This window comes from Etheostoma cragini, chromosome 1 (genome assembly GCF_013103735.1).
Source record: "Etheostoma cragini isolate CJK2018 chromosome 1, CSU_Ecrag_1.0, whole genome shotgun sequence".
Classification (NCBI taxonomy): Eukaryota; Metazoa; Chordata; class Actinopteri; order Perciformes; family Percidae; genus Etheostoma; species Etheostoma cragini.
The window spans coordinates 22,349,921-22,364,747 of NC_048407.1; the positions used below are offsets into that span (position 1 = coordinate 22,349,921).

The 14,827-nt window shown below is 36.8% G+C and overlaps 1 protein-coding gene across 1 annotated transcript; it reads right to left on the reverse strand.

Moving 5' to 3' along the window:
- Positions 1 to 1,270: 1,270 nt before the first annotated feature.
- On the reverse strand, positions 1,271 to 13,832 carry rnaset2 (ribonuclease T2). The gene is made up of 11 exons (XM_034870128.1): positions 13,619 to 13,832; positions 12,576 to 12,653; positions 12,312 to 12,366; positions 9,588 to 9,643; positions 8,317 to 8,374; positions 6,374 to 6,438; positions 5,886 to 5,999; positions 5,704 to 5,749; positions 5,465 to 5,539; positions 4,107 to 5,308; positions 1,271 to 1,573 (listed from the first exon to the last, which is right to left on the reverse strand). Exons 2-10 carry the CDS (start codon positions 12,644 to 12,646, stop codon positions 5,114 to 5,116), a joined length of 735 nt encoding a protein of 244 aa, XP_034726019.1. The 5' UTR covers positions 12,647 to 12,653; positions 13,619 to 13,832; the 3' UTR covers positions 1,271 to 1,573; positions 4,107 to 5,113.
- Positions 13,833 to 14,827: the final 995 nt, after the last annotated feature.

Genomic DNA, 14,827 nt, shown 5'->3' on the forward strand with positions numbered 1-14,827 from the left:
CCTCTCTGTTTCTCCCACCAGCATACAGTAACAGCTGGCGGGGTCACATGGTGTAACCAAGCCACCTCTCTGTCTCCCTCTTCATCTGTCCCTTCTCTACGGCTCATGCCTGACATCCAGTTACACACACAGCCTGAATAAAAGATGATGACAAATGACAACATTAAAGTAGAATATCAGCAGCATACCAGTACAGGTCTTTGGAAATACTGGTACTCAGATTCAGTGACATTACATTCATATTCAGTATGAGGACAGCCATTAATGTTTCAATCTATAGTGATGACAGACGCAAGGACAGCAATTACAGAGAGGTGTGTGTGTGTGTGTGTGTGTGTGTGTGTGTGTGTGTGTGTGTGTGTGTGTGTGTGTGTGTGTGTGTGTGTGTGTGTGTGTGTGTGTGTGTGTGTGTGTGTGTGTGTGTGTGTGTGTGTGTGTGTGTGTGTGTGTGTGTGTGTGTGTGTGTGTCTCACATCAGCAGCTTTGCAGAACTGCAGTGTTATATAACCAGAGAGAGGGGGGATATAGAGACCAAGGGAAGTGTGAGAGACGGGGCGGCTTTGTAAGTTGGAAGCAGAAGGTAAAGTCAGAAATGCTGCTCTACCTGGGTTCAAGTATCCATAGCTGACATGGCATTTAATTTATTTTTAAAAATAAGATTTCAATATCTTAAGCCAGGGTAATTCCCCTAAAATGCTCAAGCTGATCCCTATACTTGGAACATCAATAAAAGCAAGAGCTCACAGGGCTGTTTTGTGTTTGACAGGATTTGGACCAAATTTAGAATATAGCTGGCGTATAGTTTCAGGGCATTTTAGCACTATTTAAAATGTAATTAGATGTGTTTTGTCAATCTGCTGTGCTGTGTTGTGGTAGGAGATTTAGGATTATGGACTGCTGTCTTTGTCCTGAAAGGATTAAGGCTCTGTAAAGAGATCACCACATTAATATTCATACACTGAGTAGAATAGGACTGATAGAAAGAGACATAATACTATTACTAACACTTCATGTATAGACAGATATTTTGACAACAGTTAAGCTGCACCTTAAAACGATTCTGGCACTACCATTTACAGGCAGGTGTCCCTTCTATATTCATTCACTAAGCTCTATTTATAGGTAAAATTGACTTTCAATTACATAAATTAAAAATAGATTTACTTTAATCAAAATTGCATGTTACATAATAACTGACTGACTAAAAGGCAAATTGACTAGCTTTCAAATTTTTTATTGAAATTAAAAAAAATGACAGTACAAATATTCATTTCAGTAATTTTACACCACAGCAGTGGTCCACTGTAGTTGCAATTATAATTATTATTTTACCTTTCAGCTTACACTACATTGATGTGTTTATGCACAAAAACAGCCATAGCCAAATAGAAACAAGTAATTTTACAAATCAGTTGAGGATTAAACGGCATTTGCCAAAACATTTGCTACATCCTACACACATCCTACGACATAAACCATTTGTGGCAAAAATTGGACAATGTAGAAAGAACAATGTACAAAACTCAAGCATTTACTCTATACACCAGATAGAATATTTACTTTATAGTCTATACTAGGGATGTATCGGTATGAAAATGTAACCTCATTATTATAGTGGTTATAGTTATAGTGACCAAAATTATCACAGTTTTCGGTATTTTATAGTAGGGTTTTTAAAAGTGTGTTCGATGTCTTTAGCAACAACTTTTTTCCAGCACGTTCTGCAGACACGATAACCGTCTTCAATCAACTTTGAAATCCATCGGACTAACGTTTCAAGATACAGTGAGACTCGCAAGTTTGGGCACCCCAGGTAAAGATTTGTATTAATATGCATAAAGAAGCCAAGAAAAGATGGAAAAATCTCCAAAAGGCATCAAATGAGCCTACCAAGAGCCTGGGTCTGACCGAGGTTTCTGCCTAAAAGGAAGTTTTTCCTCGCCACTGTCGCACTGTTGCTTGCTCTGGAGGAAACTACTAGAACTGTTGGGTCCTTGTAAATTCTGGAGTGTGGTCTATCTGTATAGTGTCTTGAGATAACTCTTGTTATGAATTGATACTATAAATAAAATTGAATTGAAATTGAATTGAAATGACAGATTAGACATTTGTATAATACGTCATATAATTTTATTTCCATCATTTACACTTTCAAAATAACAAAAAAAATATGGTGAGATGGTCAGATGAGTCTGGGCATTTTAAACCTTAAGAAGGACATCACCTGGTCTTTCCAGATGTTGATTGAGAACAATCCATGACTCTGTCAGGTCTCAGCTTTCCAAAGGGGGCGGTGCATGCTATAAACTCTACAGGGTGCCCAAACTTTTGTGGACACAATTTTTTTGTTTTCTGTTATTTTTAAAATGTAAATGATGAATATTAAATCTGACTTTTTTGTGACATATTATATGAATGTCTAATCTGTCATTTGATGCATTTGAGATTTTTCCATCTTTTCTTTATGCACACTCTTAGAGGGCTGATAAATGTCCTGAGCGCTACGCCTGCATGATTAATCTTTATAAAATCGCGATTTCAATTCACCCGGTTCACTTTTTTTCCTTTTATGACTTTGGTTTTCATTTAAGTTTACGAGCCGAAAGCTTCACAAACGCTACTACTTTCTTCTGTGAGTTTTAAACATAGACTGTGTAAAAAAAAATTCTAAAGCGCTGCCAAGCGCTGCAATGCTCTCCCTTCTCTTCATCGCGGCCTCCATGTTTACAGGCTTGTGGTGATGCACAATGTGCTATAGATGCCAAAAAAAACTGTTTGGTTAAAATTATTGAGTTAATGTCCTTAGGTTTTGTCTATTTCAAATGTCTTTCATAGAGCAAATAACTGGCCGAGACGTTTCCGACTGGGGATCCAGAAATTCCGACATTCCATGTAAAACAAACCGTCCGTGCCCCTCGCCTGGCCTCATGGCGGTACTGAAAGTCAAAAGAAAGCGGCAGAGTCCAATTTGATTATTCCTGTCAGATAAAAGGTGGTTAAAAATATGGACAGTTTATTACAGCGAAACATCCCATGAATTAGAAAGTAGCCTACATTTGAGAAACGAACACAACGAGTCTAACCTAGTCTACCTTAACAAGGTAAGAAAGAACGCCAAGCCCCCTTTCCCTGATACAGAAGCTAACCTCGGTAACGTTACGGGGATGGATATATGGATACGTAGGGCCAGCAGCAGGACAGAACACTACAGGCGTGCTTTAACCAGCGACCAGATATCTGGTTAGCAAACACGCAGGAACACCAAAAGCGGCAGGGAACGTGGGTTAATGTCTACACAACTGTGAGTCAATTGACTTAAAAAAGTTTGCCACTTTACTCGAACCAAAGTTCATAACAACTGTTGATGTCTGTCTTCTTTAGTCTGTCGGCTGTTTAGGTTTTTCTCCTGGAACACGTCAAACACATTCTGCACTCACCGCTGCGTCTTGTGTTGACTGTTTACATATCTCTGCTCATCATCATATTTACATTGTTTTTGGTGTTATTGTTGATTACATTGTGAATACATATTTCTAAAATGTTACGTTTTTGTTATTATTACACAATACCTTTTCTGACCTTTTCAAATCCCCCGACTAATGACCCATATTACCACAAGATTAAAACTAATAAAAACTATTTTCAAAAAATAAAAACTAAAGTAGCAAAACCACTTTAAAAACTAATTGAACTGAATTTGAAAACAAAAACACTAAATACAAATTGATATGCAAACAATATGCAAAACTATAATAACCTTGGTTTGATACTGACAATTTGTTTTGTTTTGTCATGGTCAAAAGAAATTGTGGCAGAAGATAGTGATATCAATTCTAGGCAAAAAGAAATTGATTCATACATTTCCGTGAATTGTGAAGGCTTACTGAGCTCCGTCATCTCCTCCTTCCGCCATGATTCCAACTTGAAAAAACGCACGTTGTAGGCTTCGCAGTGCACCAATTTCAATAGACTGATGAAGCTGGGAAAGACACACGGTTTCCACACCGTGGTAATCCACCGGGATAATGATATTTTAAACGGTAATTTTTAACATTTTTATTGGGGTTTACTGTCACACCGGTAATTGTTACATCCCTAGTTGACACATTGGTTCTAAATTGGTTTTTAACTCAAAAGCGACCAGCCATCCTGTTTCAGTAGCATAGACAGACCTTACCAGGCTACAGCACATCATTGATTAGTGGCCTATGTACTTGGCAAAAATTTGATGGTAGCTAATGATAACTACCACTAGTGTATAATACCAGAAAGCTGTGGATGTTGTTGAAAAGCAGCAGTTTTATGTAATAATGATCCCAAAAAAATACGCATTTTACCCGATATTATGTGTAGTGAGTTAACAATAGAGCACATAGTACTGTGATTAATAGATAGAATTCTAACGTTGAAGAAGCATTTATTTAATAATGAAAAATATCTCCCTGCAAAAAAGAGATGGCACTTAGTCTATTATATACTGTATAATAATAAATGTGGTATAAAATATGACCACCTGTCAAAATATGTTTTGACATCCACACAACCAACAACATGAAGTAAGAGTCACTTGTGTATCTGACGAAAGTTTCCACTAATTTGCCATTAATGTACAAAGTATTCATCTGCCGGCCTGTCTGACCTTACCTAAACTCACCACGAGGAACGCTGTTGAGCTGAAGAAAAAAAGAAACATGCCATGCTCTATATTGGATTCATCTAAGAGCGAGGGTCAGAAAGGGACAAAATTCTATTAAAGGACTAAGTAGTTGTGGAGTGTGTGTCCTGTTTTTTGTAGGATATAAAAATAACCTTGCACAAGAGATCTTTTCAAGTATCTGTTACAGCTAGTATTTCAATGCAGTTAAAACATGTTTTCAGACTGCACTGATTGTGTAAGGCTGTTCTTTACATACATTATCATTACAGTTATGTTCATTGTGAAGCCTGAGAAAATTAGAATTATAGTTAGTCACTAACTGCACTGCATTGTGCAGTGTGTGCACACATGTTAAATCCCAGTACAGTTGATTTGTTTGTCTGTTTTCTTTGTGTGTGTATAAGTAGGGTTGTAATGTGCTGCTGCGTTTCAGTTTGCACATGTACAGTATGTGTTTTATGGAAGAGGTGGGTAGTAAACTGGCATATCATGGTCACACACACTGAACCCAGATGCCTTGTTAACCGCAACAGGATTGTCCCAGTCTCCCTTAGATGTTGTCTCAATTGTACACTGTTTCTCACAGTCCAGGAGGGTGAAGTCAGGGTTAAAACAGATCTCAATCTGCCCCAAAATCTGGAAATCAGCATTCTGTGAAACACAAAAAGACAATTTAACGAACCGAATGTCAGCCAACATTTAAAACATAGCTTTAATACGATACCTGACAAAAAAAAGCACCTGAACATTGCTGAAAATCCGGACAATACAGCAAGTCATGATTAAATTATTTGAATGAAACTATACCTTTGATGGATGGACACATTGGATCTTAGGTTTGACGCTGTAGAAGTTCTCTATGACTTCTTCAATTTGTGATAGCTACACACAGGCACATTAGGAGAGAAAATCCAAAGTGAGAAACAACAGTATTAATACAGACATTATTATTATGAATTACTTTCATGCTTTATTCCTGACGTAACACTGATATTTGAGATTTTAATATACCATAGACTTTGACTTTAAAATATAAATAGACTTACTTTGTAGTATTTTTCTGAAGGGATGATGTCAAACTTCTTCAGGATGCTACAATAACAGAACCATTTATAATTAAAGCTTTGAGTTAACGCTTTGGACAGCAAACATATGCAGGGTTAACAGTGATCAGGAACATCAAGACAATACTAGAAAATGAGACTGTGTGTGTGTGTGAGATAGTTACCTGTCCAAATCCAATTTATGGTATAGTTCCAGTGCTTTGCTGAAGTATTTATGTTGACTATTCAGGGAAGGTGCTTTGGCTGCACAAGTACCATGTTTGTGCCACTCATACTTCCTGTTGAGACACACAGAAAACCAAAACAAATAGCAATCTTTTTTTTAACTTGATCAATTTGGAGATCTTGGTATATGATCCTGCAGTCAGAGCTGGTTAACCATATGTATCTGAGTACAGTGTGCGTATCACCAATTGTCATCTATGAATGCAAATTGATAAATGCATGACGCTGCATTTTATTGCATTCTCAGGTATGTAAAGTGAGACTACATATACTATACCATAACATTGTGCAGTAGATTATGAGGAAGACAGAAATGGTTGTATATTGCAGTCATAGAAAAGATGTAAAAGTAAATGCCTATGGCCATTAACAGGATTCTAGAACATACCAAATTTAAAATAGTTTCATAGATTGATTGATACAATACCAGAAGGAAGCAGACAAGGGGTTAAGCAAGTCAGGCCAACTCTTTTTCATGTCTGGAAGAAGGTCCTGTAAACACAAACCCCAAAATAGATGTTTTATGTATCATTACAAGCTAATAAAATGAGAAAATCATAAATTTCCCATCTCAATTTCTGTGATGTAAAATTTCACTGTCTGCTTCTGTTTCATGTGCTTTAGATTAAAAGAGCTTTTCATCTATCTTTATGAATAATCAAGTATTCTCCCGTTCATTCTTAGTCCTGCCAATGGTCATGTGTGTAACCGGTGTCTGTTTGCTCTTCTTAATAAATTAAAGTGGCTACTGATTTACAGAATTAATATAAATGACTGTACAAGAATGTTACACCCAGTTAAGACACACTCAGTCTGAAAGCGCCCATATAATGCTTATTTTCAGGTTCATAATTGTATTTTAAGGTTGTACCAGAGTTGGATTACATTGTTTCATTTTCAAAAAACACCATAATTTTTGTTGTACTAAAAATTGCTGCAGATCCTGTTTTCATCCTGTGTGTTTAGGTCTCTGTTTTACCTACAGAGGGAGACATCTCACTTCTATACCATCTTTGTTGGGAGTTGCACATGCACAGTAGCTAGTGAAGATCACATCAGCTAGATACTCTTGCTCCAACTTTTTTATTTTTTATTAATGCGTCATTTCATTGAACGGTCCGGTCTGATCATGTGCCAGTCAGAGTTGTTCCCTCCACCGCACAGGTTAGTTTCTAGATGTAGACAGTCACAGAGGACTGCGAGGAAAATTCAACAGATAGCAGTCGGTTATATACATCGGTCTTAAGGTTTAGCAGTTTACTAGTAAACGCAACATTTTGTCCCGTCTGTGTTGTTTATCAGACAACAGCAATGACCAAGGCTAGTCGGTGCTAGTTAGTGTCTGTTAGCTCACAGGGCTTTAGGGTGTGAGTCATATTTTTCGTCTAGGCTGCACACCTAATGTCCTCACATCCGCTGCAGTGTTGTTTATATTGATGTGGTTTAATGTAACGTTAGACGACCCATTTCTTCTGTAAAGCCGTTCCTGTGTTTGGATCTCTCCTCTACTCTCTTTCTCTCTCCTCTTACTTTCCGCACAGCCCCGCCACACGGTGGCGCTGGTCCACACTTCTGACATTTGTCCAGTTTTAATTGTTATTAAAACAGCTGTCTGTAGCATGAGAGGCAAACCTGCATTTGTTCCAGTTTTTCTGCTGGTAACTCTATTGCACCCGCCATGGCGAAAAACACATAAGAAGCTGTTGAATGCAACTAACTTCAGTTTGTAGAGTAATAGCGTGTGAGACTTGCTAGACCTGCTAGACCTGCAAGAGATGTGACCCATGGCCAGAATATCATAGGCCTAGTTCATAAAAATTCAGCGTATTAACGATACAGACATTTCATACGTGTGTAACTCTGCTGAACTGCCGTTCGACCCGTGCTGGACCCTTTCATAATGAGTCAGCCGTCTCTCTGTGACTACGTCCATCGCACTCCCTCTCTCTCTCTAGCTCTTTTAATCAGTTATTGTTGAAAACAAGTGAAACAGCTTTCTCAGAAATAAATTTAAAAAATGAAATAAAATCCTACGCTATTTATTTCAGATAACGAATTTTGATTTACATGTGTTGCAGCTGTATGTCTATACAACATAAGAAGAATGTAGCATAATATGGATGTGAAAGCTGTTATAGCCTATGTGACAATACAAATTTGTTTTGGTTAAAATCAACAAATAATCATGATAATTAATTATGATCACAATATTGATCAAAATAATTGTGATTATCATTTACAGAAACCCGTATCTTACTCAAAACAGCATTTTGGAAGCACCAGAGAAATAGAAAAACACCCCAAATCCCAGAAAAGTTATGTTTTTTTTGTTTTTTTTCTTCATAATATGGTCCATTACAAGTGTAGTACCTCTATTTGAGAAGAGTTGAAATGCCACGATGAATTGCAGTCAATCCCTTTATCTGGCCTGGAAAACAGTAAGATTCAAAATATTGCCCTGTGTTACTCATTTGCAGAGAGAGAGAAAAAGAAACAGGCAGCAAAACCTGATATTACAACAAAATAACTATGGGTTTTCATAAGAGCATATTTGCCATGTGTCAACAATTCTTTCCCCAAGAATTCTTGCATTGCCAGACCTATCTTACCAATTATCCATTCTGGGAAAGGGGGAAAAACGCTCTGGCTTGTTTGTATTCCTTAAACCAGTCAAAACCAAGTCCAGGTGGCGCTAAGCCACGGATGCAACAATGGTAGTTTTTGTAAAATAGATAGCGACTTTCCTAAATACCGTGGCTTGCATAAATTTACACACCCATGCTGAAGTTGATTTAAAATTAGAATTGGAAATTGATCTTAATGCTTTAATTAAACAATATGGAAAATCCAACCTTTTAAGGACACCCATTTTCTTTGTGAATGAATAATGTATTATTAACTAAATAAAAAATAAAAAAATGTTCTTCCTAAAATACAGTGGGCATAAGTATACACACCTAGAGATTGGCATGGTGTTATTTCAGTTAGCTTGTTTGATTTGCATTGAGAGATAAGTTCCCCATGCAAATCTCTAGGTATGGTGAAAGGTATGTGATGATGATGATGATGATGATGGGATTATTTTAATTCCAAAGGCAAAGGGAACTTTGTCAGGATGCATAGTCTCCTGGATCCATGAAATAACTGGCCTTTAAAAATAAAAATCTGCCTTCCTCTATGGGAATTTAACATAGGGGTGTGTATACTCATGTCCCGTGTATTTTAAGGAAGAACATTTTTTTATTTACAATATATTATTCATTTACAAAGAAAAGTGGTGTCCTTAAAGGTTGGATTTTACCTCATTTTTTTAATTAAGGCATTAAGATAAATTTCCAAAACATGACTTTCTTTTTTCTTTCTTTTTTTATTCCTCTTTTTAATATACTTTAGCATGGGCGTATAAACTTATGCAAGCCAATGTACATTAGTGGCAAAAATGTACTTCTTCCCGCTAAGTTCTGAGCTGGATTTAATTCCTATACTTTATGTAGAATATGTTGTAATAACAAACATTTTCAATATAGGACATTTACTTTCTAAAGTGGTAATACCTTATAGGTAGTGGTTAAGTTACATCTGCCTTGCTGATGAAGAAAATAAGACACTCTTATCTGATTAAAAATAACACACACACGTACCAGAGTCCATGTAGTGTCCAGTAGCTAATGTTGGGATGGCATACTGGGTGTTCCATCTGAAATGTATGAAAATTAGTATAATTATTCCATCTGGTCACCAAAACACTTAATCATGTTATTAGTAATAAACATTCACTACTCAACTGGCCTCATTGAGCTGAAAAACAAATCTGTCCAAACCTCAATGAAGGTGCACAGATAAAGAAAAGTTGATATAAAAACAAAGGGAATTTAGTAGCTCCAAGGGCTGCAACTAATGATTACTTTCTTACTGAATTTTGATATTCTTATAAGAGCCCATGAATTGTGGGTGGTGAATGAAAGCGCCACTTTTTCACTGTTTGCACTTGATAAAAGACTTGAGCGATTGATGAAAAGATACACACTTTAAATATACAATATGTCTTGAATAGTGCTGTCAGTTTAACACATTAACGCAAACCCATTTTAACGGCACCAATACCATTACAACTAGTACCGTTAGAAAAACTAAACACCACAACACATGTAGCTAGACCGGAAACAAAACAACAAACACGCCACACACACTTGTTTGGACTTGCGAGCCGGCCAAAGCGTGGTAAAGTTACGTTTTGAATGCGAGACGCCGAAATGCATGAAAATAAAATTTTTGAATGTTTACCCAAGACTAAAGTGATCTGTGTGATTTGTCGTTGTGAACGGAGCGATCATCGCAGCATCTCCAGTCTGAAATACCAGTTGATGGCCAAGCACACAGCTGATTCAGTGTTACATTGTGTGAGAGATTATTTTCCCAAAGTGAGAATGTTGCGTGTGAAATTTAACACAACAGTAGGCTTTATGCCAATGTTGTTTTTTATAATAAACACTTTTCCATGTCGATAAGTGCACTGAAATGAGAAACAATGGGACAAAAAGAAATCGGGGGACAAATTCGTGATCAATTGCAATTAATTGCGAGTTAACTATGACATTAATGGGATAAATCGAGATGAATTATTTAAATCGTTTGACAGCACTAGTCTTGATTATTGCATTGCCAACCACCTAAAGTAAAAAAGTTCTTCTGTTTCCCGCTAAGGAATGTGACACCGTCAAGTGGAAAGGGGAACTGCAGCAACTTTGTGCCTTTGCAGTTTAGGATACATGTATCTCGGTCCGATTTCTTTCCCAAAATAAATTGCCTCGTTAGAAATTAATATCTTCTGAGATTGTTAGTGATTCAATCATATGCAAAATGAGACCTAGTGTAAATCAGTGGCAACACATTTTCAATCCCAAACAGAAACTTCATCATACCAAGACCTCAACGATGCCAAACCTTTGCTTCTGACACACAGCCAGGCACATGATACAAAACCACTATTACAGAAGTTCTCAAAAAAAGCAAGAAAGGTGCTGCCAAAGCTAAATAATGTCTTATTGAAAGTGTAAAACCACATCTTCTGTGTTGAACAGAATCTTGCCTAATCAGCCTAAGTTGTTCACACACAGTCAGTCTCGTGATTCAGACAGACATCACATGACTGTTAAGGATTTAATGTTGGACTCAGTGATACAGTATATATGTAACATTCTGGGGCAATAGAAGAGGGCAACATGGCCTTAAGATGGGACACCATGTTATTAATCAATTTATAATAATTGTTGGATGAATTTTATCTATCTATACTACCTTCAATTTGTCAAAACATGTTGATATTCATCTTGACTGATGCAGAAATGGATCTATCAAGACCCAGACATAATACTTTTGCTAAAGATAGTGCTGGACTAAGAATGCTGCACACTAAAGTTTATTAAACAAGTGTTTAGATGTCTATCATGATAAACTGAAAACCTTCTTTCTCAAACATATATAGACATTTAATATTAATCCGGTTGAATATTAAACTATTGATTTAGGGACTTAAGTAAGCAACAACCCTGTTTAATCCTACAAATGAAAGACTAACCAATAACAAACCTGTCTCTGGTCCAATAAATCAGTTATTTTTCACAGCAGATATTTTGACTTGTCTTCATAGGAAAAGCTTTGGTGTTACTAATAAGATTGATGATGACTTTGCGCTTTGGCTCCACGACTTTGGGTCCTTAAAGCGCTATACAAAATCAATATAATACTATTAGTAGAGCAGCTACAGTTGTGCTCATAAGTTTACATGCCCATGCTTGAGTTGACTAAAAAGAGGAATGAAAAAATCATGTTTTGGAACTTTATCTTAATGCCTTAATTAAAAAAATGAGGTAAAATCCAACCTTTAAGGACACAAATTTTCTTTTTAAATGAATAGTCTATTGTAAATAAATAAATGTTCTTCCTTAAAATACAGGGGGCATAAGTATACACACCCCTATGTTAAATTCCCATAGAGGCAGGCAGAGTTTTATTATCAAAAGCCAATTATTTCATGGATCAGGATAGTATGCATCCCGATAAAGTTCCCTTGGCCTTTGGAATTAAAATAGCCCCATATCACCACACACCTTTCACCATACATAGAGATTTGCATGGGATACTTTCCATAAAATCATCTCTCAATGCAATTCAAAACTGCTATTAGTCTAACTGAAATAAAACCATGAGCACCACTGTAAATGGAAATCATCAATTGTATTATTTCCATCTATGCTTTTCCTACTGTGATATGTCCAACTGTTCTGTGAATCAGCCATTTTGCATCTTTAAATGGGTCCAATGTCAAAGACTAAATACATAAAGGAAGGAAGGAAGAAACTCACACTACAGAAGGTGCTGGGCCAGTGGTGGGTTAGGATCAGTTTGGTCCACATGTGTCTGAAAACCACACACACACATACATTCATATTTTAGTGGAGTCCAGTTTGTTTATTATTTATACATAATGAGGACACGTTATCTATTGAGAGATCATTTCATATTTATTTAGGTAATTTAATAGACCTATAAACGATAAGGCAGGACATAGCACTTCATCTACCACCATATCCATCTATACAAACAGTATATTATTTTTCTGTACTTACGGAGGTGAAATCACAAATGCAGATGACAGGGCTGCTGCCAAGCAGGGCAAAAGAAAAGAGCAGAGCCTCATGTCTGACCTAAAAGAAGATAATAGAGTTGTCAATTAACAGCTGCTTTTATGCAGAACTCAGTATTGCACATCAGAACAGCCCCCGGTTCCTGGAACATCCACATAACATTTAAACAACGCCAAGGGTATTGAATCAGACCATGTAGACCATGTACCATGCATTACACACATTGGAGATGTTAGGCGGGTTCATTGTGCATGAAAAACGGGTTCATACACACAGTGATAGATGAAAGAAGAATAACAGGAAGTGTATTCAACTGGGAGATGTGTAATTAGACAAATAACAAATGTATTTAACACAGAAACTAATAAACTGCATTTTAAACGTTATGCACATGTATTACCGGGCCAGTTTAGCAAAAAAAACAGGCTACCAATCATGCAGGCGATAATTTAACTTGGCTATTTAATGATATAAGAAATGATCTAATTCGGAATCTGATAACAGCGTTTATCAAAGGGTGAAAATGTGCAGTTCTGTGTCACAGTTCAGGCTAAAGTTCCCACATTGAATTGTCCAGTTTGTGGCAAAATTGTGGGTTGTGCTTAACGTGCTCGGCTACATGCAACAAAGTCAGCAACAATGGCAAACACGTAACGTTATTCATCTAGCCCACTCACTAGAAACACAGGAGCAAAATGGCGTTAACACACTCGAATTAAAATACAGCTGTAACTTTAGTCAACGTACAGATGGCAACTGTATCTATGGATGGCGACGGGCAACTTCGTCAATGGTCATCCAGGCACTATATGTTTTTGGTGGTTAACTAATATGAAGTTAAAGTAACGTTACGCAACTAGCTTCATGTGTAAACACATTAGCTAAACTGATCTTAAACTCGAAATAATATCGTAAATTGGACCATTACCGAATAAGTTTACGTTACTGTCAGAGCAAAAAGTACACAGCGTGAAACTGAACTTCAATTTAACCTAACAGACTAAGCAGTTTATGAAATGTCTCACCTTGTGCCGGATATGTTGCAACGAAGATTTTTAGTTGTTACTCAAGCGCAGTGACGTTTATCGTAAAAAACTTAACTTACTTGCTAGGTAGGTAGGTAGATTAAACAGGACAGAATATAAGGGATATGTATATGTTATTTATGTCCCGCAGCAGATTCCCTACCTGCCTGCTTTTCGGCTCAGCCAACCGTGAGCGCCATATACACCATACGTCATCACGCGGTATGGTGGTTGGCTTGATTTAATGTCCGGAACACACCGGCTGGGACTTGTCCTGAGCCTTGTACATAGACTGTAGTGTTTGTGTTTGTGTTGGTGTGTGTGCGTGTGTTTGTGTTTGTCTTTGTGTGTGTGTGTGTGTGTGTGTGTGTGTGTGTGTGTATAACCAAACAACACAAAATAAATAATTAACAGTTATAAGTATATGCATTTGCTGTGTGTTATAAAATAAAAGGGACATAAACCGTCGGACTACATTTACAACGTACTGGGGATTTAGTATAATCTCCTTTCTTACTTTATGCATTAATATCTTAACAGCTTCTGCAGTTTTCTCTATGTCTCTAAGCCTAACAGAAGTCATTCGACCTAAACAGTGGTTTAAAAGCCCAGTATGAACACGCTGTGTAGTTAATGGAAAGGGGCAGTTGATATAATTTTTGGTCAAAATGCCTCAAATCCTTGTCAAATCCAAGATCAAAATAATGCTTCTGTGTTCTTGATGAGTTTCAGAAATAGGTGTATTATAAATGGTCTAAATAGAGAGTGAATCAGCTAAATGTATGCCTACTGCATGCCACCACATTCTTTCTTCAAATGAATTTTCAGTCAGGCATTTTCCTGTGCAAAGTGCTCTGCACTAACGATTCATAATTTAAAGTTAATCGGACAGGCCTGACTTATTTAATGTATGAAATGCCCAGGGGTTCCTTATTAAATAACTAATTATAAGTCAATGTGTAAAATTAAGCATTCCAGGAGAATAAAATGAGAGAATTATTCATCTTGCTATATCTCAAGGGACTGCAATGTCACAAGGTGTGGCCTGGAATAGTAAAAATGTCATAATATTCTACGGAAGAGGCAAAACTGGAAGAGGCAAAACTTATTATATATATCTATCTATCTGTATAAATTCTGTTTATAATAATAGCTGTCTTTATATATATTCTTTGTACATATTCACCTGTAAACTCTGTAAACATGATT